A 23,625-nucleotide genomic window follows, 5' to 3' on the forward strand; every position below is an offset into this window, starting at 1 on the left:
AACCTGAGATTATTAGGATCAGTGTATGTTATTTCCCTTTTAAACAATGTGCCACAACTCCCACTGTCTCATTACATAAGGCAGCCCTGCAGCACTTACTTGGCTTGGCCGCCCCCTTCCTGCTGTCAGTGAGCTGCAGACTTAAGGATGAAGACACACAGAGCTACTTAGTAGCAGCTACTTGTCACGGCCACTAAACACCAGAAAATACCCTGCCATAGACAATACTGAGAATTGCCTCTGGTAAAACACATCTAGAGACAATTATCAGTAAATGATCAGCATGTCTGTTTCTGTAGCCACGACAAGTAGCTGCTACTCGTAGCTCTGTGACTTCAGCCTAAAGGTCCCCATACACGGGCCGATAGTAGCTGCCAATATCGGTCCCTTGGACCGATTCGGCAGCTAATCGGCCCGTGTATGGCAAGAACCGAGTGGCCTGGCCGACCGATATCTGGCCTGAAATTGGCCAGATATCGATCGGCCAGGTTAGAAAATCCAGTCGGATCGGGGACCGCATCGGCTCGTTGATGCGGTCCCCAAACCGACTGCCCCATGGTCGCAAATGTAATTCAATCGTTTGGCCCCAGGGCCAAACGATCGGATTATTTTTTTCTTTAGCTACTTGTTACCCGATATCGCCCACCCGTAGGTGAGGATATCGGGTGAAGATCTTATAGTGTATGGGGACCTTAAGGTGGCCACACACACAGCAGTTGTTTTTTTCAGCATGATGAGGTAGAAACAATAGGAATTCTACCTTCACCTGCCTATTCAGCCCTGAACGCAGATTAGCGAGGTAGAACGGGAGGTTGGGGGGCTGCATGTTCTTTCATTAGAAATGATGGTCATAGGTCAGTGGAATAATGTTCCCCAACATATTGATATTAGAAGCCACCACATTTTCACTGAAAGGGAGGAATGTGCAGAACTATAACCCCCTTCATATGTTTTAAAAAGATAAAAACCTTAACTTTATTTTACAGGTTCAGCCAAGAGAAGGTAAAAATTAAGCCCAAGTAATGTAATGCTTATCAGGGGGGCCTGCAGTGCTACACTTACTTGGAATAGCTGGGGCCACCCTGCTGCCAGTGAGTTGCAGACTTGGGAGGGGGGCAAGAAGCTGGGATACTGCATGTTCTGTCCCATACACAGCTTTCTGCAATGCAGGGATTGGATGAGTGAAGTTCCAACTTCCCCTCCGGCCCATCCAATCCCCATGCGGCTTTACTTGGACTTGGAAAGCTGTGTAAGTCTATGCAGACATCTGAGCTGCCGCCTTTCCCTTTCGAAATGTGCAGCTTTCTGACAGCAGTGGGGCCCGCCTAACAAGTAAGTGCAGCACGGCTTGCACACCCTACACTCCCCCCCCGCCCCCTCCTCCTATAGAGCATGGTCACATGATACCCCCGTCCCGCTTCTGGGCAGCCACTAGCAGAGCCTGGCGGCAGCGCTACACTCTATGGAGGGATCTCGGTGCATCATGGGAAACACGGAAGAGAATTCAGCATCACATTTTAGGTGAGCTGCACTAAGGATTTAGTGCTTTAGTGCAAAACTAAAGTTCCGGCTGTGGGAGTGCGGAGGTATTTGGCCCGAATAGGGTGCCTTTATCAGCTTTAAAAGTTGAGGGGGCTATGTTTGTTATACATGGTTGCTAGGATACAGTGCTGTTTGGTGTGTCATTTTATGTTCTTCCTTTTTTTAATTCAGTATGAATATAGTGATTTTCTATAAAAATAATACATATATAGCTCTGCACCATAGATACGACTGGTATGGTTGTCTTTGCTTGGCAGAAGTGCAACTCTACAGGGAGTTGTAGTTTTCCAACAACTCAAATACATTGTGCCTCTTGTGCCTTTAAAATACCAGAGACTGCAACTCTTGACCTTCAGGGTAGGTAGATACTTGCTGTTAACCTTGGTCTGAGAAAAATATTGTATTTTATCAGCCAGACTTGCCCTTTATTATAGCTGTCTAGGCTACAGAATAGACCATTAAAAATATTGTGCGACTTTTTGCAAACAACATGCACAGCACATGGTCATGGTTAAATACAAAGGGAAGATTGTTGAAATATGACTTTTCTTTGTGTCGTTAAGACATTATATTGAGGGCCTACTTGTGTTCCCTCTCTGGCCCTTAAACTGGGCAAGGGCCAAAGAAGGCCGAGGGTTGAGATTGAGGGTAAAAAACATCTGTTGTAATAGATATTATTTGTAACAGGATAGGGTGTTTGGGATCTTGTAAAGAGGGTCCACAACAAATACTGCTCCACAACAAATACTACTCCACAACAAATACTACTCCACAACAAATACTGCTCCACGTAGGGGCTCCAAACCAGTGTTCTTTGCTTAGCCATACAGGTGACCTTCTCAAAGTATTCAGACAGGCCCTGGCAATCTGGACTTTTTTCGGCCTCTGTGGATTTGAAATTCAAGGGCCCATTTTGGTGCTTTGCATTGTTGTTCCCTTAGGGTGAAGACACACAGAGCTACTAGTAGCAGCTACTTGTCATGGCTACTAAAATAGACAGTGCTGATCATTTACTGATAATTGTCTCTACCTGTGTTTTAGCAGAGGCAATTTTCACTATCATCTATGGCAGGGGATTTTTAGAAGCTTAGTAGCTGTGAAAAAGTAGCTGCTACAAGTAGCTCCATGTGTCTTCACCCTAATAGCTGTGGCGGAGATGCTGGTTTTCCACATGCGGAGAGAAGCAGAGCTGCTAAAGTTCATTGTTTTTTGTTTGCTGTTTTTTTTGGTAAGGTCTCCAAACAAGTGGGTGTTTGGCCACCCACATGGCTGATCTAATTGTTTACCCCAAGAACCAAATATCAGGTCATAATGCTGGCCTATGCACCTGCCTTGATTCGGTCAAGAAGGGTCCAGTGAAACAAAACATTTTATGAACAAAGCTGGAAATGTGTAGCAGACACTGTCTCCTTACACATTGGGGGGGGAGATTTATCAACGTTCAAGTTTTTTTTTTTTTTTTTTCATAATTCAAATGTGTTTGCTCAAAAAAAAAATTTGAATTCCAGTTGTAATTCAAAAACCCGAATGTTTGGTATTTATTAAGTGCAAAAAACTCTACATTCGCCATCTAAAAGCTTAAGAGTTTCAATAGGAGTCAGTGGGTGTTATCCTGGACAAAGTTAAGATATATTTTCGAGCTTTCGTGTTTGTAAACTTGAAAAAATTAGGGGTAAAATTAGGGTTTTTTTTATTCAAATGAGTTTTCCTTTTCAATAAATTAAGCGAGCATTCAATATGGGAGTTTATTCGATTTAGAAAAATAAACTCGATACTTGAATTTACAAACTCGAAAATTGATAAATAAGCCCATTGGAGTGTTGGTCAAAGTGCTCTTCAGACAAAAGTTGCCTCGGTTTTTTTCCCACACAATCCAAGTTTCTGTCCCAAAATTCTCAACTCATTTAACTCTTTTACTGCCAAGCACGTATGGCATACGTGCTGGCAGTAAAAGGGCTTAAACGCCAACGACGTGTCTCATACGTCGTTGGCGTTTAAGCGCTGCCCTCTGCAGCGGCGGCATGTGCCGCCGCTGCAGAGGGCTTCTAACAATGACAGCCCCCCTGGGCAATGTGCCAGGGGGGCTGTCATCAGGGTCCTGCGAGCCGATCGCTCGCAGGACCCTCCAGGAAGCAGCAGATGCGATCGCATCGCATCTGCTGCTTCCTCCCTCTCCCCCAGCGCCGGCCCAAATGACGAAGGAGGCGATCGGTCTTCAGGAACAGGTAAGGACTTTTTTTTTTATTGCATTTACACACTTTTACACACTTATACACACATTTACATACATTTATACACACTTACATACATTTACACACACTTACAGCACACATTTTAGCATTTTTTTATTTTTTATTTTTTTTTTTTTTTTCATTTTTCACACTTTTATACACTTATTTACACTCATATACACACTTACACACTATCACACAACTTTTACACATGTACACACATGTATACACAAACACTTTGGTTTTTTTTTGTTTTGCTTTTTTTTTTTTTTTTTTTCATTTTACCACTTTGTTTTTATTTTCTTTTACCTAAAAACTGTTTATTTTGACAGCGTAACTATTGGATCAGATATTCTGGCCACTAATTACACTGTCATGTAACTTATTTTGTTGTTTCACTGATTTGCACAATTTTTGTGGTTTTATCACATTTTATCCCTATATAAGTATTCCTGATCTGTTTTTAGCGTAGCTTTGCCAGGTGTAACTTTGGTGTACAAAAATAACTTTACCTATTTTGAATTCATCAGAATGTGTACTTTCCAAAAATATATGGTTTTGTGGGGGTCACTGTATAGTTAGGGGGGGTTACTGCACATAATACACTGACAGGGGGCTCTGTGTGCAAAAGCTGAGCTGGCAGGCGAGAAATCCTTATGCGCTATTTTCATTTAGGGTTCAGTACATACCGCAGACTTTGGTATATCTATGCATATTGGGCATCAAACTGTTCAGTAGGCCTCTGGTGTTCCTATTTGGGGTGACTTGCCTTTGTACGCAAGAAATTGTGTGAGATAAATGCGGCAAATTGCAACATTTTTAGGCGATTTTCTGAAATGTCATAAAAACTGATAACTTTAGGAAAGCTTTGCGGCTTGGTACTTTGGTGTAGAAAGGACTCTTTACCTTTGTTGGATTTGTCAGAATGTGTACTTTCCAAAAATATATGGTTTTGTGGGGGTCTCTGTATAGTTAGGGGAAGTTTTGGCACATAATACACTGACAGGGGGCTCTGTGTGCAAAAGCTGAGCTGGCAGGCGAGAAATCCTTATGCGCTATTTTCATTTAGGGTTCAGTACATACCGCAGACTTTGGTATATCTATGCATATTGGGCATCAAACTGTTCAGTAGACCTCTGGGGTTCCTTTTTGGGGTGATTTGTCTTTATCTGATCTTTATCAAGAAATTGTGAGAGATAAATGCGGCAAATTGCAACATTTTTATGCGATTTTCGAAAATGTCATATAAATCTGCAAACTTAGGAAAGCTTTACAGCTTGGTACTTTGTAGCAATAAGAAATATTTACCCATTATAGATTCGGGGGGATGTGTATTTTCCAAAAATATATGGCTTTCTGGGGTGAATGTACTTTTTTTGTAGCATTATCCCACATAAAGGATGTAAATGTGTTGATTTTGCAGGAGCTGAAATGATAGATCATATGGGGGTATGTTCCCATTGGGGCCCCTACATGCCACATACTTAGGTAAACCTATACATATTGGGCATCAAACTGTTCAGTGGACCCCAGGCATTCATATTTAGGGTGTTTTATTTGGTTACTTTATGACCTGTAGGAGATAAGATACTATAGACTAGAAGCTTTGAAGCGATTTTTAAAAAAAATCACAAATTTTGATAAAAACCAATAACTTTAGGAAAGCATTGCGACTTGATAGTTTGGAGTAGACAGACAGTTGTGCCTATTCTGTATTCCCCAGAATCTGTTCTTTCCAAAAATGTACAATTTTCTGGGATAAACCTTCTGTTAGTGGAATTTTGGCCTTGAAATCCAAAGTATGCAGTTTTTTTGGAGCAGTGCTTTGGGAATTTGGTAGTGTACTGCTGGGAGTTTTTGACCTATACAAGTGAGAAATCTCCATAAAACTATATATATTTGGTATTGGCACGTTCAGGAGACATGGGACTTTCCAAATCAGTTGTATATTCGTGCATAAAATAATTTTTGTTTCTAGTATGTGTGATTATATTATGGAAAATTTGATTTTTTTTGCATTTTTAGACATTTAGAAGCCTATATCTTGTTACAGAATTGGAATTACACAAAAATTCTACCATATTTTGAAAGCTTAGGTTGTTCTGAAAAAAACGATATATTGTTTTCCTTGGTAAACTAAAAGTCCCCCCGAGGAAAGGCCCCTAAAGTGAAACAGTGCAAAATGTTCAAAAACTGTCTGGCAATACAAGTTCCGCTTTGACCAAAATGGCTGGCAGTAAAAGGGTTAATCCACACGCTAAGATGCACCCAATGAATGGACAGAGTTCTTCCTTTTGCATTCACACTTCTTTCTGTTACAGTTAGGGCTGCCTTATTTCTGGCCATGTGGTCTGAGGGAGCACCCAGACCATCACTAAATGGTGGATCAAGGGAAAGGATGTAAAAGGGCAATATTTACTGATATATATATTCCACTTATCAGTTGGCTAAGTATTCATTCTGGGGGTATAGTTTTCCTTTAACCGTATTAGCTTGCTTTTCCTTGGCCTGATTCATTAGCAACTAGGAAAGCATCACGCTATAGGATATACCACCACCTACATGCTAGAAGTAATTCCAGGGTCCTCTTGTGTTAATCATGTGTGGAGCCATTTTCAGCAACTATACTCGTTGGAGTTGGTCACTCTGGGCTGAAATTTCTGTCAGTTGTTGACCTTATTAGTCCCATGTAAGGCCATCAACTGGACACAAAGTTGCTGCTCTTTCACTCTGTTTATCAGATCAGAATTGGCTGTAGCTGCTCAAAATGTATTTTAAGCAAAGACAACCATGTAATTTCTACCATTCTTACTTACAGAACAGCTTTACATTTTCTTCACTTTTTCAGAAGTTGCTTCTGGCCATTTTTAGCCTTTGGGTCAGTTCTCTTTAGAACAGGTATTATTCTGGGATTGTACCTGTTTTATAGTCTAGACAATGCTGTTGGGCAGTGTTGGAATCTTAAAATATTCAACATAATATCTTTTTTTTTTTTTTTTTTCCTTCTTTCTACTAGGCTACTATTTCGACATCTGATACCCTGCCGGTGGTGACATTGCACTATGTTGCCTACGTCATGCTCTCAAAGGTACAGTTTGCTAAGAGTGCAGTTCTGAGGGGGCTTCTTTTAGGGATACAACCTTTGTATGAATCCCTCTTTGTATTATCCATTTTATTTTTTGTTGTCATTTGACTTGCAGAGCTTTTTCATTCTAAAGGAAAATAACATTTGGTGTTAAACAGGGGTCACACAACTTGAGCCTTTTACTTTTAGTCATGTGATAAAGTAAGCACGCCCCATGGCAATTTTTTTTATATTTCCGACATACAGATAATGCAACAATACTTATAGATAAAGGTGATACAATATAATAAATATCATGCTCTATTATGTAGTCAATTGCATAATTTCAGTAAACATAAATGTACATTTTTGCATATGGAAAAAGTAATACACCCCTGCATTTGTCTCTAGACCAGATCCCTAAAATTAGTATCTGGTACGCCAGATAAGGTGCAGAACATTAGAAAATCATTAGAGAAAGAAAGTTATAGATGCCTATGAGTCTATGAAGGGCTTTAAAAAGATTGCCATTCAATTGGATGGAAGATCATCTACGAGTGGAAAATACTGATGATGACTTCTAACTTGCCCAGGCCAGGCGAGATCAGAATGCATGATGCTGAAAGAAGTCTCTAAGAACCTCAGAATTTCATTACATGCCCTACTGTTAGCTCTGGCCACTGTTGATGTCAAACTGCACAAGTCTACCATTAGAAAGAGGCTGCACAAATTAGATATACATGGAAGTAGTTCCATGATGAGACAAAGATAGAATTATTAGGCAACAATACCAGAGGATGTTTGGCAAAATCCAAAGCCATCATCTCACTAGAAGAGCCTGATACCACCTGTAAAGCATGAGGATGAAAATATTATGGTTTGGGGCTGTTTTGTAGCATCATCGGAAGCTCACACCACAGAATCCACTGTGATTTTTTCTTTAGACCAGAGGCTGCTTGGGGATAATGTGAAACTATCTGTCAGAAGATTAGCAAAAGTGAACTTTGCAACATGAATATCACCCAAAATATACCAGTAAAGCCACCCAAGGTGTGGCTGAAAAATGGAGGGTTATACTATTTGAATGAAGATCTAATATTCATATCTACCTACACAAAAAGCACACACTTCTACAAAAAAAAACACTTTTACAAGGGGTGCACTACATTTTCACTGTAAATGCCAAACAAAAGATTTTTATTTCAAAGGACAACTCACAAGTACAAGGTGCAGTTGAACAGTTCCCTCTATTGAAGATAACAATAGGAAAGAATTATACCCCAGAAACAGATGAGACACCACCATAATACACCAGGGTTCATTAGAGCACTGTATACTCCGCCATATACTATATGTGGTTTACTGGCTCCTCCTGGGCAGTTTTCCAAATATGGCTTAGCATAATTGAATCCTCAAAAACATTGCTAATATTATCTTTTAAAACAGGGGATACATGTCTTTATATAACCCTCAAACTTGTATTTTCACAGTCTGATAAGTTTTTAGGTTTTTATTAGCTTGACTTTTAAATAGACAGATCAGTAAGTACAGAAAATGAAGGTGCAACAGGAAAAGAGGACACAACCCTTGAGATTAATATACATAATAAGTTGCTTCTACTGATTAGGATAATTCTCTGATAATGAAAAACAGAAAATATCACTAATTTGTACTTTCCGGGCTTCAGTGATTACTTCTGATTTTATTATCTGCGTCATGAAAAAAAGATATTCTCAGGGTATTTTGACTTAAGTTCCTTGGAGATGATTTTGTGCAGGTACAAGAACAAAATGTTCCAAGGGTGGTTGGTTGAATTAATGTGGTTCATTTTATATTATGTTTCCCTTGTACTGATTCTGTCTCATCCCTCCCCCCCTGCCACACACACAGGCTACTGTCCTTGCTGAACCAGGCACTTCTAAGCTGCAAGGAAGAAGAAAAACACTTAGAACAGCAACTCAGGGAATGCCGAGTTCTTCTGGGTCCTTGGTAAGTATCCTGGCACCAAGTATAGAAAAATGTGTTCTGTGACTATGGCTGTTAAAGAGGAACTTTGGTTTCTGAACCACAATTTATTAAAGAGCCCCACACAATACAGAAATTCTTAATATACCTACCACTGTATTCACTGTATGAATAAATACCATTTTTATAGGTTGAAATAGAGCTGCAAAACAGTTCTTCTTTTTCTGCATCATTTGAAATCCTGACATTGGAGGAGGGACATTGATGTTACAAATTGTAATAACATTTCCATAGCTTACGGAATGCAGGAACTATATAACCCACAATGCATTGCACTGTGATGTTCCTATCAAGTGTGCAGGAAATTGTGGTATTTGGAGGCCGAAGACCTGCCTAATACATAACATGGCTGATTTTTGACCAGATATCTCTAAGGCGGGCAGTTGTGAGGACCCCATAAACGGGTGAATAATCTGCCGATTTGGTCTGAGAAATTAAATCAGCAGCTCATAATAGCCTGTGTCCAGCTAACCCACTGACCACAATAATATGCACCAAGAGTAGCATGAAATTTATGCCCAAGAACCTGTGTACCTGGCATCCCCTACAAGATAAGTGGAAAGGCCTTAGCCTAGCTGGACATACGCTTGAGCAAATGAGGCACTAGAAGCACGTTTTTCTGTTTCTTTCACTATTTTGAAAACCTTTTGTCCCTTCTTACATTTTATACTGATGCATAAAAAAGATGTTTTATAAGCTTGTGTAAGTATGCATTTAAGTAAACATAAGAGAAAGGTGATTCTTGGTGAAATAAAGCATCCATTCTGACATTATTCTCTTTAGCCACTGGAGGCCACTGTTAGAGTTTTCGATGAAATGTCATGTGGCTTCAGAGCAAGCAGTATGGTGACTCTGACTCATCACTTATTTATATAGCCCTAGAGCTTTTCAATACATATTATTCTTTATTTATATAGAATCAACACATTTATGCAGCGCTTTACAGGCATTATTACCATTCACATCACACCCTGCCCCAGTGGGCTTAAAATCTGATCCCAGCCCCCATTATATGGAGACAAACGAACTCCTACTTTGTGTAGGACCGTTTTCATCATCCCAGACTAATTTGAGTGAACTTCATGTTTTTATCACACAGCTTAAGTGTATATTGCTCTCTTTATTTTGTGCAAATTAAATACATCAATCAGAATTTATCGTTTTCTACAGGAAAAGGGAGAAGATTGAAAGTTTGAAGCAGAATGATAAGAAAGATGTCCTTGGAGGTGAGCTGTTCTTCATCCAGGAAATCCACAATACTTAGTGACATAAACTGTGATTGGAAAAGTCACAATATACATCTTATGGTGACACTTCGAATGCAGCTGAACTCCTTTTTGTGGTCTCTGGGGTGTGCTGGACAGGGCAGGGCAGTGGTTCTTGTTTGTGCTCTTCTCGTGGATCATGCTCAGCTGACAGGATGAAGGAACTGCTACCTGAACACAGAAGTTCCTTCTTTCTGTCAGATTTTATTACCTCCCTCAGGCAGACACTCTGTAGCACACAGAGGATACTGACTACTATTCTTTTAGACATTCCTTGAAGCCCAACCTAAAGGTCAATTAGATGAGATTTCTAATGAACCCTTATGTTCTGTCATAGATATTTTTAAGCTCGTTCTGGGTGATGCCACAACATTTTCATGTATCTGTAACCTTGTTATAAGCTAAGGGTAAGCTAAGAATATGTAGCAATTTTTTTTTTTGAACAATACATTGTTACATGCCAAGTCAACTGTTAATTGTACATTATTCCCCCTGCTATGTTTTACAATATTAGAATGTATTTCCAGCCTACTCTGCATCAAGAACAGTAGAATTCAGTCAGGGTATTTCTATAGTGATTTATTTAAGCTCAAATGGGAGGCTTGTTATTTATCCATAGTAATAGTGCGCTTTTTTTAGAACTTCCAACATATTAAGCTTCAAATTAACAAACAAAAAATGTCCAGCTGGTTCACACTGAGTTGCAGTCTCTGTGCAATCAGCTCACCCCCAGGCTTTTTTAAAAAATTGCACAGGAATTCAAGAGATTTTAGCTTGATTAGGTGCACTAGTTAATTAAGTAGGTGATGCACAAGAAATCTAAATGCCGTCCTGATTGCAGTCTGTGCATACTAAAGATATTCCGCAATTTAATTCTTATTCAAGATAAGGTTTCATTTTCTCAGTTTTCCATAATACTGCTATCCTCAGACAGGTTGTTGCTGGGGGGAATGAATGGTTAATGTGTGCTTTGCGCACCATCGTTTATTTACACCAACCTTATTGTTTTTTCCTCTCTGTACAAAGTTAAGACAATAATCCCCTTCTTAGAGGGGAAATTAGAAGTGAGCCATCAGCACCGTTCCCTTCACGGAGGCCTCCGTCTTAGAAGTAGCTCTGTGGTGTGATGTGCTTAAGACTAAATTAATATGCCCTTGAGATCCATTATTCAATGTATATTTAATGAAAATGTATCACATAACTGAAAATGCTATGAACTGTCGACCAGCGAGCGTCCATAGCAATGTGACTTTAAAATTAAGTCTTAAGGGAAAATCAATTTTGTTTGAGACATATCATTTTGTTTATTTTCCTATAAACATGAAATGAAATGGAAGATGATAGTGTTTTATGAACCAAAACTTCCTGTTGAGTTTGTTGTATTTATTCATTGTACTGTAGTTGTACCCAGGTCCGGACTGGGATTCAAAACAGGCCCTGGCATTTCAGGTACATAGAGGCCCAAACAGCCCCCACAGACCCCAAAGACTGTCTATGGTACTATACAGCAGCCTCTCTGACATTGGCAGATTGCCAGTCCAGGCCTCACTGTACCTTAAAGCAGTGGTTTACCTTTAATTTAACTTTTAGTGTGTTAAGAATGGCTGATTCTAAGCAACTTTTCAACTGGGCATCATTATTTATTTTTCATAGTTTTTCAGTTATTTTCTTTCTTCTTTCAACTCTTTGAAGCTTTCAAATGGGGGTCACTGACCCCGGCAGCCAAAAAAGCATTGCTCTGTAAGGTTTTATTATTGTTTTTTTTATAACTTATTTTTTTCTTTAGGTCCCCTCCTACTCATATATCAGCCTCTCTGTCAAACCACTCCCTGGTTGCTAAGGTTATTTGGACCCTTGCAACCAGATAGTTGGAGAGCTGCTGAACGAAAAATTGAAATAATTAAAAAAAAAAAACTACAAATAAAAAATGAAGACCAAAAGCAAATTGTCTCAGAATATTACTCTCTACGTAGTGATCCCCAACCAGTGGCTCGTGAGCAACATGTTGTTCCCCAACCCCTTGGATGTTGCTCCCAGTGGCCTCAAAGTAGGTGGCCATTTTTGAATTCCTGGTAAGGAGGCAAGCTTTGGTTGCATAAAAACATTATAAAAGTATAAAGCCAAACAGAGCTTTCTGTAGGCTGCCAGTCCATGTAGTGACTATTAAGTAGCCAGTTATAGCTCTTATTGGCAACCCCAGGAAACTTTTCCGTGCTTGTTTAGCTCCCCAACGCTTTTTACATTTAAATGTGACTCATTGGTATAAAAGGTTGGGGATCCCTGCTCTACGTCATACTAGAAGTTAACTTGAATGCGAACAACTCCTTTAACTGCTGGTCTGCAGTAGACTGGAGGTCTGCCCCATGTGTCTTCGTATTTGGTTCATGACACCCGTCACTGTGTGCATGGCTAAGTGGCCAACAAAATTTCCTTTTGTGGATGATTTGCTCTAAAACAGTTGCATCGGGTTTTGATTATCTGAAATAATCACAGTTGGGGCAAACACAAGGGTTAACCATTATTCTCTGAAAGCGAACCAGTTGGCTTACATGGTCTTTTCATGTGTGACCTCTTAATATTACTCTAGCAATGTTTATTTTCCTGTATTGTAAAATTGGGCAGAAAGCGTATGGCATAGTGTTAATGACAGGATAAAGGTTAGGTCTGGGCAGTGGTGCTGGAATTATGTTTCTCTATTTCAGACCGTGTTCCCTCAGAAAAGGAGATGCAGGAGGTTGAGCTACTTAACAAAGCTCTAGAGAAAGCCCTGAGGGTGCGAGGGACCAGCAATTCAGAAACAAATGCACCCAAAATGCCATCAAGTACTCAAAGAATGCAGAGCCACCCAACTGTTGTGGAGAAGCCGGTCAAGCCAACTTGTAAAACTGCAGATCTTCGCACAAAGCCAGTGGCCTACCGCTTGAATCCACCCTACAGGACTAACCCTGAGATGAAAAGGGCCGGTGGATCTGGAAGGACAACTTCTAATGGCAAATCTATGGGATTGCCGTGTTCAGTTCAACCTGGAAAAACAAAGGACAATAACAGCAACTTGGAACAGTCAGAGGCCAAACAAGAATCAAACATGTCCAAAAATAATACGATTGGGTCGTCTACTGGTGATTCTTCTCTACCTGCACCCTCCGAGAACCCAGAAGAAAGCAAGGCAATCTATGTTTCTCTAAAGCATATAGGGTAAGAATTAAGGGTAAATACTGGCAATGTGCTTATGGCCATGATAAATACAGACAAAATGCCTACTAAAACAGCAGCAGAGGTTTGCTTTTTGCACAGACAGGGTATTTATTTTGTACTTTTTAAATGCAAACGCACCATATTGTCACTACCCATGCCATATATCTTTTGCATACTTGTTTGTCTTGTTTTCTTTGCCGACTGGAACAGAGTTTTAGGTGAACACGGGAGTAGGGAATAGAACTAAGAACATTATCCGCTAATAGCAAATGTTCTAAATGCAAGTCTTTCTCCTCCCTTAGGAAATAATTTAAATGAGCTGCTAATCCTCATTTTAATAATTCAATTATGTTTGGGGGCAAAGTGATTTGGGGAAAATGGAAATTCCATAGCAGAGAACACATCCATATATGCGAAAAGAGCTGGAAGCACAAATCTTATAAGGAATCTATGTTTTTTTTTTTTTTTTTTTTAATAGAGCGTTTTTGAAGCTACCAATGGAGTATCGGCGGGAGTACAGTAGAAATAATAGGTAAGTAAATTTGTAAAACCAATGTTAAATGAATTAAGTAGGGAAAAATTCAAAAATATTTTTTGTTGTTTTTAAAGCTGCCGACTTATAATTCAGACTAGCCCTAATACTTTATATTTTTTTTTATTATGTATAGTTTTTATTGGTCTAGTAACAAGAATAGTGAAGCTCAGTAAAGATACATTCCTCCCCTGGAGCTCTGTAGATTTACTAGAATTTTCTATGCTAAGGGAGTTCGGGGCTGCATATGTGAAAACAAAAATAAATAAATAAATAGCTTTTAACACCAGTAAAGGAATAAGATCTGTGGCTTAGTGTTTGATCTTTTTACCGAACAGGATAAAAAGTGAAATCAAACGGGAAACCTCTCCTGCCGCAAACCTTTTTAGATGCTGACCATGGCAGGGCTAAAGCTGAAAAAATGACTAGTGGCCATACATATACAATTCCATTGCCATTCCATTTCATTGCCATCCCCCACACTTCACTTTATATCATCGGGAGGAAAAAATGGAGAGTGGACCCTTGGTTCCTTGAATCGGATTTATTTCCCTTTAATCTATGTGCCACCATGTAGAGCCAGGGAGAGATTTTGCAGACCTTGGATCCACTGACAAAATACAGACTTGTTTCCCGTAGCAGAAAGAAGATGGAGAGTTATAAGGAGGGTTGCTTGGTAACTGCACATTATAACCACTACTCAAATTTTATGTATTCTGCAGATTGTGGGATAAATTCTATGAGATTCAGAACATCATTTCTTCACCACAGCCATCGTTTATGGAGATGTTACAAGAAACTGTATCCTTTCCCTGTGTGTTTAGCCTGACACTCATCCCATTTACTGTTCTGTGGTAACCTTTTCCTAATTTACCCTTTTAAACACCCAAGGTGATGTCACCAGCCTATAACAAGCCTGTTGTGTTTATGGATCTGCATAAAATTAAATATGTATTATTCTTCTCAAGATATATTGGCTCATAGAAAGTGCTGGGCTGTAGGTCCACCTTCCTCAGCTTCTTGTCTGTAAGCTGAACCTTTCCCACCAATAAGTCAGAGGCAAACATTGAAGTGAGGTTATACTGTATTTTGTAATTTTGACACAAACTCAGTTGGGTTATGTAAAAAAAGGTGCATGAACACTATCTGACCTGAAATTAAAAAAATATATATATTAATTGTTGTGGTGGACAGATAAGATCCTTGGTATAGACAAAGAATTATAACTGTGCCTGAGCTCAAAAGAATTTATCTAGACTTTCATCTAGACTTTGAAATACAGACATGTGCCCTGAAGCCTGACACTGCTGTGTTGCAGTTTATATGGCTATTGGCTGCTTTAGTTGAATAATTCATGTTCAGGATCAGTAACGGCCCTTTTCCAATTTGCAGACCATCAGTGATATGGATCCTTTGTTCTTAATTGTGTTGGCTAACTCTGATGGTATCTGGGAACCTCTAACATTTGGCTGTTGGTATTGCTGGGTCCTGGAGCTTGGCAACACCTGAAAGGCCATTGGATTCCCTTTCCTTTAATAACCTCTTTTCCAGTAATTGATCACATCAGAAATCACGCTGTTTCCCTTTTCCTATTATCTGCACATTCTCCTTAGTAGCCTTTTAGTTTGTTCCAGGCTCCCCAAGGCAGAGTCTCGCTGAGTTAGAAGAAGAGACTGTGCGCCTGAAAATGGCCGTCGCCAGCGTGCAACAAAGGATAGACATCATTGAAAAATGGCCTGCGGCTGGTAAGGGAAAAACACAGATGCTGCTCAGCACTCAGCAACAGATAAACGTGAACCTTAACTATTAAATGGTCATGAATATGATTTTGATTCTGTTAGACTGTTATTACAAAAGGTAATAAAGGAGACCGTGACTTTTTCAGAGTTGTGCTTAAGAGGAGAATGTGTGGTTCATAATGCTGCAAAAACAGCCCATGTATGTCATTAGCTGTGACCCATCTCGGTGTTTGGGCTCTGTACTTTCCATATCTCCCAGCGCGTGTCACTCTAACCATTCATTTCTTTTGCCAGTCCCTTTAGGAAGGCCGTTGTTTTTTTCCCCTCCCTTTATTGCTAATATAATGTAGTTGGTCTGGTGTCTGCGGTGCTGTCAGAGACAGCAGGGTTCTGACTCACCCTGTCTATCCCAGCTCTGCCACAGCTTGCCAAGCTTTTAGCGCAGTCACTCCAAGGCACAATCACTCGTGGCAGCTTATGTTATTAGATTGCACAAGAATCATCACTTATTCAATTTATCCTAATATGTTTGTTATAAGATTTCCACACCTTCGTGTTTATGAAGTCACAGTCCCTTGGCATTCTCTAACTGCAGGCATATAGCTTCACCAGAGTCATTAGCATGAACAAATTGCAAGCATGTTCTATAATTACTGTAATGAGAGCACTGATTGCTGGGGCCTGTCTGCTAGTCGGTGGTATATTTAGTCCTTTGCCCCATTGGCAGGTCTTCATGACCTTTAAGTAAAGAGCTTTATCTGCTTTTTGTTTGGTTCAAGTACAGAGCAGTATCACTTATGGGAGTGGTATTAATTGTGTGGATCCACCTTTGTAACCCAGGCCCAGATTGGTACTCAAAGAGGCCCAAACAGCCCCCCACCAGCCCAATAATAAAGGATCACAGACTGACTTTTTTAGTTGAGAGAGATAACAGGGAAGGGCACAAATAGATTTAAAAACAAAAAACAAAAACCTCAGCACCCCATTGCTAGCTATGGAAGTCGACCGAATTATGAGAGGCCGATCCATTTAAAGGGATACTGTCATGATTTTTATGGTGTACTTTTTATTTCTAAATTACACTGTTTGCATTGCAAATAATTCACTCTACCATTTAAAATGTTATTCTTGAACCAACAAATGTTTAGCTGTAATATTGGTGCGTAGGCGCCATCTCAGTGCATTGTGCTGAGCTTCTGAGCTTTCAGAAGGAGCCAGTGTAAAGGTGGCCATACACGTTAAGATCCGATCGCTTGGCGAGGTCGCCAAGCAAGCGGATCTTCTCCCAATATCCCCACCTACGGGTGGGCGATATCAGGCAAATTTAGGGGTCAAATGGTCGAATTATAACCACAGCAATGGGTGCAGTCGGTTTGGGGACCGCATCAACAAGTCGATGCGGTCCCAAATCCGACAATCTTTTAACCTGCCCGATCGATATCTGACCAATTTCAGGCCAGATATTGGTCCGGCATGCCTGTTGTTCCTGCCCCTACACGGGCCGATAAGCTGCCGAATCGGTCTAAGTGACCGATATCGGCAGCTACAATCGGCCTTAGTATGGCCACCTTTACACATTAGAACTGCTTTCAGATAACCTATTGTTTCTCCTACTCCCATGTAACTGGAAGATCTCAAGCTGGACTTGGATTTCTTACTATTGAGTGCTATTCAGATATCTACTGGGAGCTGCTATCTTGCTCCCTTCCCATTGTTCTGCTCATTGGCTGCTGGGAGGGGAGTGGGGAATATCACTCCAACTTGCAGCTCAGCAGAAAAGTCTGACTGAAGTTTATCAGAGCACAGGTCACATGGCTGTGGCACCCTGGGAAATGAAGAATATGGCTAGCCCCATGTGAAATTTCAAAATTTTTAAAAAATCTGTGTTTTTGAAAAACAGATTAAAATGCAGGATTCTGCTGGAGAAGAAAAACATGTTTTCCCATGACAGTATTCCTTTAACAATTGTTTGGCCAGCTCTTGCTTAAAGGCAATTGTCATAGCTAGAATTGGATAGACTACACCGTGTCTCACTCTGAATTACTACTAATGGCAGGCACCATCTTCCTGTGTGTCATTTGGTGCTTTATATGAGCATACAGACCAAAAAAGTTTGTGCAGTGTTGATCTGTGTTTCACCAGGTTCTCGTCATTGGCAAAACTACCGTGCACTCCTAAGCCTGGATGTTCTGCAAGAGGAATTGGCCCGAGAGCTTTCGACTCTACATCACCTCAGGCAGGGTAAGTCCTCTACTTGTCTCTGTGTTCTCTGATATAACCGTTACTAAATCAGAAAACAGTGGTTTAGCATCAATTCAGAAGCCACTGGATGCACAGCAAATATGTTGGTTGAGAGGTTGCATTAGGTAGACCTTGGTTAAGCTCCAGGGACTTGTCTGATTCCTTGTAACCCCTTAGCTATTCCCTGTGCCTCAGGTAGTTGCCCTGAGATTCTGATTCTCCGAATTCTCTTCTGAGCACTTTTGCAATGCTTTTAAGCCATTTTAATCTGCCACAAGTCATAAAATCCACAGTGCTTGTAGTCAAATACCTTACTGTCAGCGGCTAAAGATTTTATGTTTTTTGATGTTAAATTCTGCTCGTTGGCTAGCGACACAAGATTCACTTGACTGCTGATCTCAGAGGGCAAAGACACTAGTGGCGTATTGTTGCCCGCGTTTTGTCACAGCTACAAAACACCAAAGATTGGCTTTCCATAGCATATACTAAGAATCACCTCTCCTATTATGCTCAGGTCTTGTCATTGGTCAGAAATGCGTACAAAGCTGACAATTGCACAGGCATAGCAGAGGTGATTCTTGTTATCCCCAAAAGCAAGGTATTTTATGGGGTTTTGTAGTTGCGACAAAATGCACCATGTGTCATTGCCCTTAGGTGCAATTAATTCTCCACCAACAGCACAGATGCTGTGCTGTTGGCGGTGAATTAATAGAATATGCATATTTCTGCTTTCTCTGTATTCTAATATTGTGCTAACAGCCGTAGGGAAGCAACAGCTTCTCTCCAACTCAGCAGAGCTTCCCCAGTTCCCTAGCTAGTGCGTGCTTGCGGTAATCCATAGCAACAAATCAGAAATGTTATTTCATTATTGTATCTGTAGTAGGAAGGCTGAAAGCTAATGGCTGATTGGCTGCTTTTGGCAATTGCCTTAGGGCAACTCTGCCCATTGCTAGTAAATAATACTCCCTGTGTAAAATAATCTGTACCTATCTTTTCTTGATGATTTATAAGAAAATAAAATGACTGTAGCTTAACCAAGTTAATACTTTAAGGATTTATTGAACAATATTCAATGTTTGCAGATGTTTATTTTATAGCTGTCATGTGACTGCCACAAATTTCTGGCTGGCAAAATTATAATGGTACAATCTAAAGGTGGCCATACACGGGCAGATTTTAGCTGACAATTTGACTTCTTTGGGCCGATTTGACAGCTTATCTGCCCGTGGATGGGGACCCCCGATGGGCTGCCTCCAACTGCTATCTTGCGGATCTTAAAGAACAAGGAAAGGCATTTTGGCTTTTTACCGCCAATAGATTAGGCACAATAGTGCCACCTAGTTTATTCTATAGAAAGCTTTAGCATACCTGAGTAAACTGCCCCAGAATCTCTCTCTGTTGGTTTAAGATAGCAGCTGTCATTATAGCTTGGTCTCAGTAGCCTCTGTGCTGCAGCTCTAGCTGCTGGTAGTTCAGATTACACAGAACAGTTGGGAGGGGGAGCGAGTTCAGATGAGAAGGGAGGCAGAGAGGAGAGAGCTGCGCAGACTTGTGCCGTGCCCTGAAGGATTTTTCTGAGAAAGAAGTCTGAGTGCTTATGGCTGTATTTACATAGCTTCTGATAAAGCTTACTTTTACCCTTCCTTCTCCTTTAATGTGTTTTGGCACCTTTACTTAATGGCTGGGGTTTCAGATATAGAATTGGTATCCCAGCAATGATATTATAATAATCCAGTTCTATTTAATTACAGACGTAAAGCAGTATCTAAAATGGGATGAAGGAAGCTGTGCTGATACCACAGCACTAAAGCCCGGATGTTGCCCCACCTCTGTCCGCCTGGCTCCTCCTCTTCTTATATACAGCCATTTTCATGAGCTTTCTGAAGTGATGCGCTACAGGCTCCGAGTTCTGGAGCTGCAACAGAAGATCTATCTACAGAAGGTTTATACATTTACTGTGATCTATAGACCATGCAGAGTTGTGCTGTCACTATATCACTATTTCTTGCTGTTTCTCTAACTTGCTATTTCTTTTGTTCTGTGTTTCTAACTGTAATGAACTCTTTCATCCACTAGCATCATCATCATTTATTTATATAGAGCCAGCAAATTATGCAGCACTTCACAATACATTTAAACAAACAGGAAAATTTAACAAACAAGGGTATTCAGAGTAACAATAGGAACAGAGGGCTCTGTTTTCAAGAGCTTACAATCCACTATCACATCATATTCTTACCTTATCTTTCCCTAGTGACTTGCCCTCTCTTGCTCAATGCTTTTTTTCTCTTGTTCATAGTCTGTGCTTGTTAGGTTTGAGGTCTTTCAATTTCTATACATTTGTTATAATTTACATTTTCTATCATTTATATACTTCTCTTTGCTTTGAATCTCACTTTTTATCTACGTATCTATTTTGTAGTCATTATCAGTCTCACTTGCTTTCTCATCACTAATTCCCTTTGGTTAATGGCATATTTTTTTCCAAGCCTCAAGTGCAGATGCATCCACTTTGTGTCATGTTAATAACATTTAATTGCTTAGTGCCACCTTGGCTCTGTAAATGAGCCATTAGTCTAAAGCTGTGATCTGTCCCAGGTGCTGAGTGCGGAGCTGCTTGCCGAGGCGGATTCACGCTGTCACAATGCCCCAGAATGCTGGATGCTCTTCAGAGCCATTTACACACAGCTGTGTGAGGGGGGAGACACATTCCCCGTGTTGGTTCGTGAGGACGACTGAAGAAGATCAGGTGCACGCATACACTCAGCCCATGGATGGCTAGAAAAGTGGCTTTTCCTTGGCAGCATAATATATTGCTCATTTCATGCTGGGGTCTGTGGGTTCCGTATTGTGACTCACTTATTTAATTGAGCTTCTGATGGACTGACAGGAACAGTAATGCCAAAAAATGAAAATCATTTCAACAGACATACCAGTCATTTTGATGTTGTACTTTTTTTTTTAACGTTAAAGTCCCAGTTTTTATTGCAGCATGTTTTTTTGGTGGCTCTGAAGTATTCAGCCATCTAGTCTTTGTCTATGCAAAGCTCCACTGGGGTTAATTGAATGTAACAGAGCTTTTTATAGTTCAAGTTTACATTTATATGCCCCCCCAAAAGCCCCACGGAGACAGGGAGAGCTCTTTACAAATGTGAAAACCGTGATATTCAGAGTGTGTAGACTACGTGAACTTTATAATGTAAAAGTATTTAGGGCTTTTTTATTTCTGGTGCTACTGCTCCTAGAAGACATAATCTAGAAAGGTCTGGGACATGTTTGTGTAAAACCAATTTATTTGTGGTTTAGAAATATATATTTAAATGAACACTGAACAAAACTTTACAATGCTGGGAATTAAAAATATATATGTATATTTAATTTGGAATACATGTAAACCAATTTTGTTTGCTTGCACTAACTCAAGCCCCTGATGATACTGTTTTGCCAATGTACAGGTATGGGACCCATTATCCAGAATGCTCGGGACCTGGGGTTTTCCGGATAAGGGGTCTGTCCATAATTCGGATCTCCTACCTAAAGTCTGCTAAAAACATTATTTAAACAGTAATTAAACCCAACAGGATTGTTTTTCCTCCAATAAGGATTAATTATATCTTAGTTGGGATCAAGTACAAAGTACTGTTTTATTATTACAGAGAAAAGGGAAGCCATTTTTAAAAATGTGAATTATTTGATTAAAATGGAGTCTGTGGGAGATGGCCTTTCCGTAATTCGGAAATCTTGGAAAATGGGTTTCCGGTTAAGGGTCCGATACTGGTATCATAATCGTGTCATTTATGGATTCAAATGCCATTACATACATACCTGCTGTCACACAGAATCATTGCATGTAACGCTGACCCAGAACGATCACAGCCTGGTAACTGTGCTATGTGTTAGTCTTCCTAAGCTAGCCGCTTGGGCATCGATACAGCCATTTTGGACATGTTCTACCAGCCATTGCTTTGACCTCTGATCAGACTCAAGGTGATCACCTAAAAGTGGAAAATCAAGTCAGACAAAGATGTTAACCAGAATATGCAGATGAAGGGTCTGTGCTCCCTTTAAATTGATGGCCCAATAACACACTTGCTGGTTGGTTGGCCCAAATGTTGAAAAATTAGAATGTCCAGAAAAGCCTGAAGGCCACTTGGACAAAATTATACTCGTATTTCGCTTTTAAAGGGGTGGTTCATCTTTAAGTTACATTTTGTTATAAAATGTCCTATTTCTAGCAACTTTGCAAATGGTCTTTATTTTTTTAAAGGTTTTTATTTTGCATTTTGCAATCTATTATTTTTTTAATATAATTTTTAAATTATATGCCTTCCTCTTGTGTCTCTTTCCAGCTTTCCAATGGGGGTCACTGAACAGCTAAAACCCTATTGCTCTGTGAGCTTACAATTTTGTTATTATTGTTACCTGTTATTCCTTATCTTTCTACACAGTCCCTCTCCTATTCAAATTCTGGTCACTCATTTGAACAACTGCCTGGTTGCTAAAGTAAACAAGTCCCTAGTAACGAGATAGCTGCTGAAATTCCAAACTGGAGATCTGCCGAACAAAATGCTTATAACTGAAAAACCACAAATAATAAAAAATTGCCTCAGAATATAATTATCTACATCCAGGGTCGGACTGGGGAGTGCAGGGCCCACCAGAGCTGCCACCACAGGGGCCCCACACCCCCTTCCCCCGGGCTCCAGCGGGAGAGTGGGACCTGCGGGCCCCAGAGCGCCCAGCAGGGATCAGTCCAAGTTCAACCCTGTCTACATCATACTAAAGGTTAACACAAAGGTAATGCTATCAGATTGTAATGCTATCAGATTGTTGTGAATTACTTGCAAAACTGCAGTTGTTGCTGCCAAAACATGCACCAATGGTCAAAATGTATTATGTCGTTAAGCCCTCATACAGCGATACTCAATTCCAAGAGTCTCATATCTGTGAGCTTAAAAAAAAGGAAAAATTGGCACTCAAACGTATTGACTGAGTTAAAGAGGATTTTGAACATTTAATGCATCAATGGAGCGTTTACAAAATGCAGCCACACAGGCAAACATATTGGCAGCAAGCATAAATCGTATGTATTGATTAAATGAAACTGCCTTTTAACCCTTTGTGGTACTACATTGATGAGGAGAACACCCACATTGCTCTCTAGCAGCTAAATAATCAAGGATAACGTTTATTGATCCCAATTTATATGATAAATGATTGGAAGCTTAGCCCTTCTTATACATAAATTCCCTTTAGCTACAATGCTATTTTTGTCTCTCTGAACCTTTACTCAGTCTCCATCCTTTAACAATGCCACAAGCTGGTGGCCATAGCATAGCAACCTGCATATATCCAAGGGATTTCACCTTATTCCTTACAGCAAGAGTGCTTCTTAATGGAACAGCGCTCTGCCCTTCTCTGCCTGTAAGGAACTCAGCAGATCGATAAAGTGCAAACCTCTTGAGGAAAACTAAGCTGTTCTACCTCTTTTTGTGACGGAAAATAAAAAAAAAGACAAAGAACCAAGAGACTGAATAACTCAGGAGCAAAGATCACAGTGGTAACACACAAACCAATATCTGAATGGTGCATTATAACAGGTTATCTTAAAGGGGTCGTTCACCTTTAACATTTAGTATGATGTAGAGAGTGCTATTCTGAGACAATTTGTAGTTGGTCTTCATTTTTTGTTATTTGTGGTTTTTGAATTATTGTTGTTCAGCAGCTTTCCAGTTTGGAACAGCCATTATCTAGTTGCTAGGAAGCCATAATCTAGCATCCAGGAAGGGAT

At 40.1% G+C, this 23,625-nt stretch overlaps 1 protein-coding gene across 3 annotated transcripts; it reads left to right on the forward strand.

The window, feature by feature from the left end:
• The first annotated feature begins 926 nt into the window (after positions 1-926).
• On the forward strand, positions 927-21,219 carry tedc2 (tubulin epsilon and delta complex 2). 3 transcript variants are annotated; one of them, XM_004917998.4, is made up of 11 exons: positions 927-1,332; positions 6,790-6,861; positions 8,728-8,826; positions 10,033-10,088; positions 12,830-13,322; positions 13,801-13,854; positions 14,577-14,655; positions 15,479-15,599; positions 17,736-17,834; positions 19,586-19,776; positions 20,433-21,219. In XM_004917998.4, the coding sequence occupies exons 2-11, from the start codon at positions 6,836-6,838 to the stop codon at positions 20,571-20,573; spliced, it is 1,359 nt and encodes a 452-aa protein (XP_004918055.1). In that variant the 5' UTR covers positions 927-1,332; positions 6,790-6,835; the 3' UTR covers positions 20,574-21,219. The 3 variants fall into 3 exon arrangements, with proteins under 3 accessions (XP_004918055.1, XP_002932464.1, XP_012826637.1); XM_002932418.4 differs by lacking the exon at positions 927-1,332 and adding an exon at positions 1,362-1,521; XM_012971183.3 differs by lacking the exon at positions 927-1,332 and adding an exon at positions 1,516-1,586.
• Positions 21,220-23,625: the final 2,406 nt, after the last annotated feature.

Source organism: Xenopus tropicalis, chromosome 9 (genome assembly GCF_000004195.4).
Source record: "Xenopus tropicalis strain Nigerian chromosome 9, UCB_Xtro_10.0, whole genome shotgun sequence".
NCBI lineage: Eukaryota > Metazoa > Chordata > Amphibia > Anura > Pipidae > Xenopus > Xenopus tropicalis.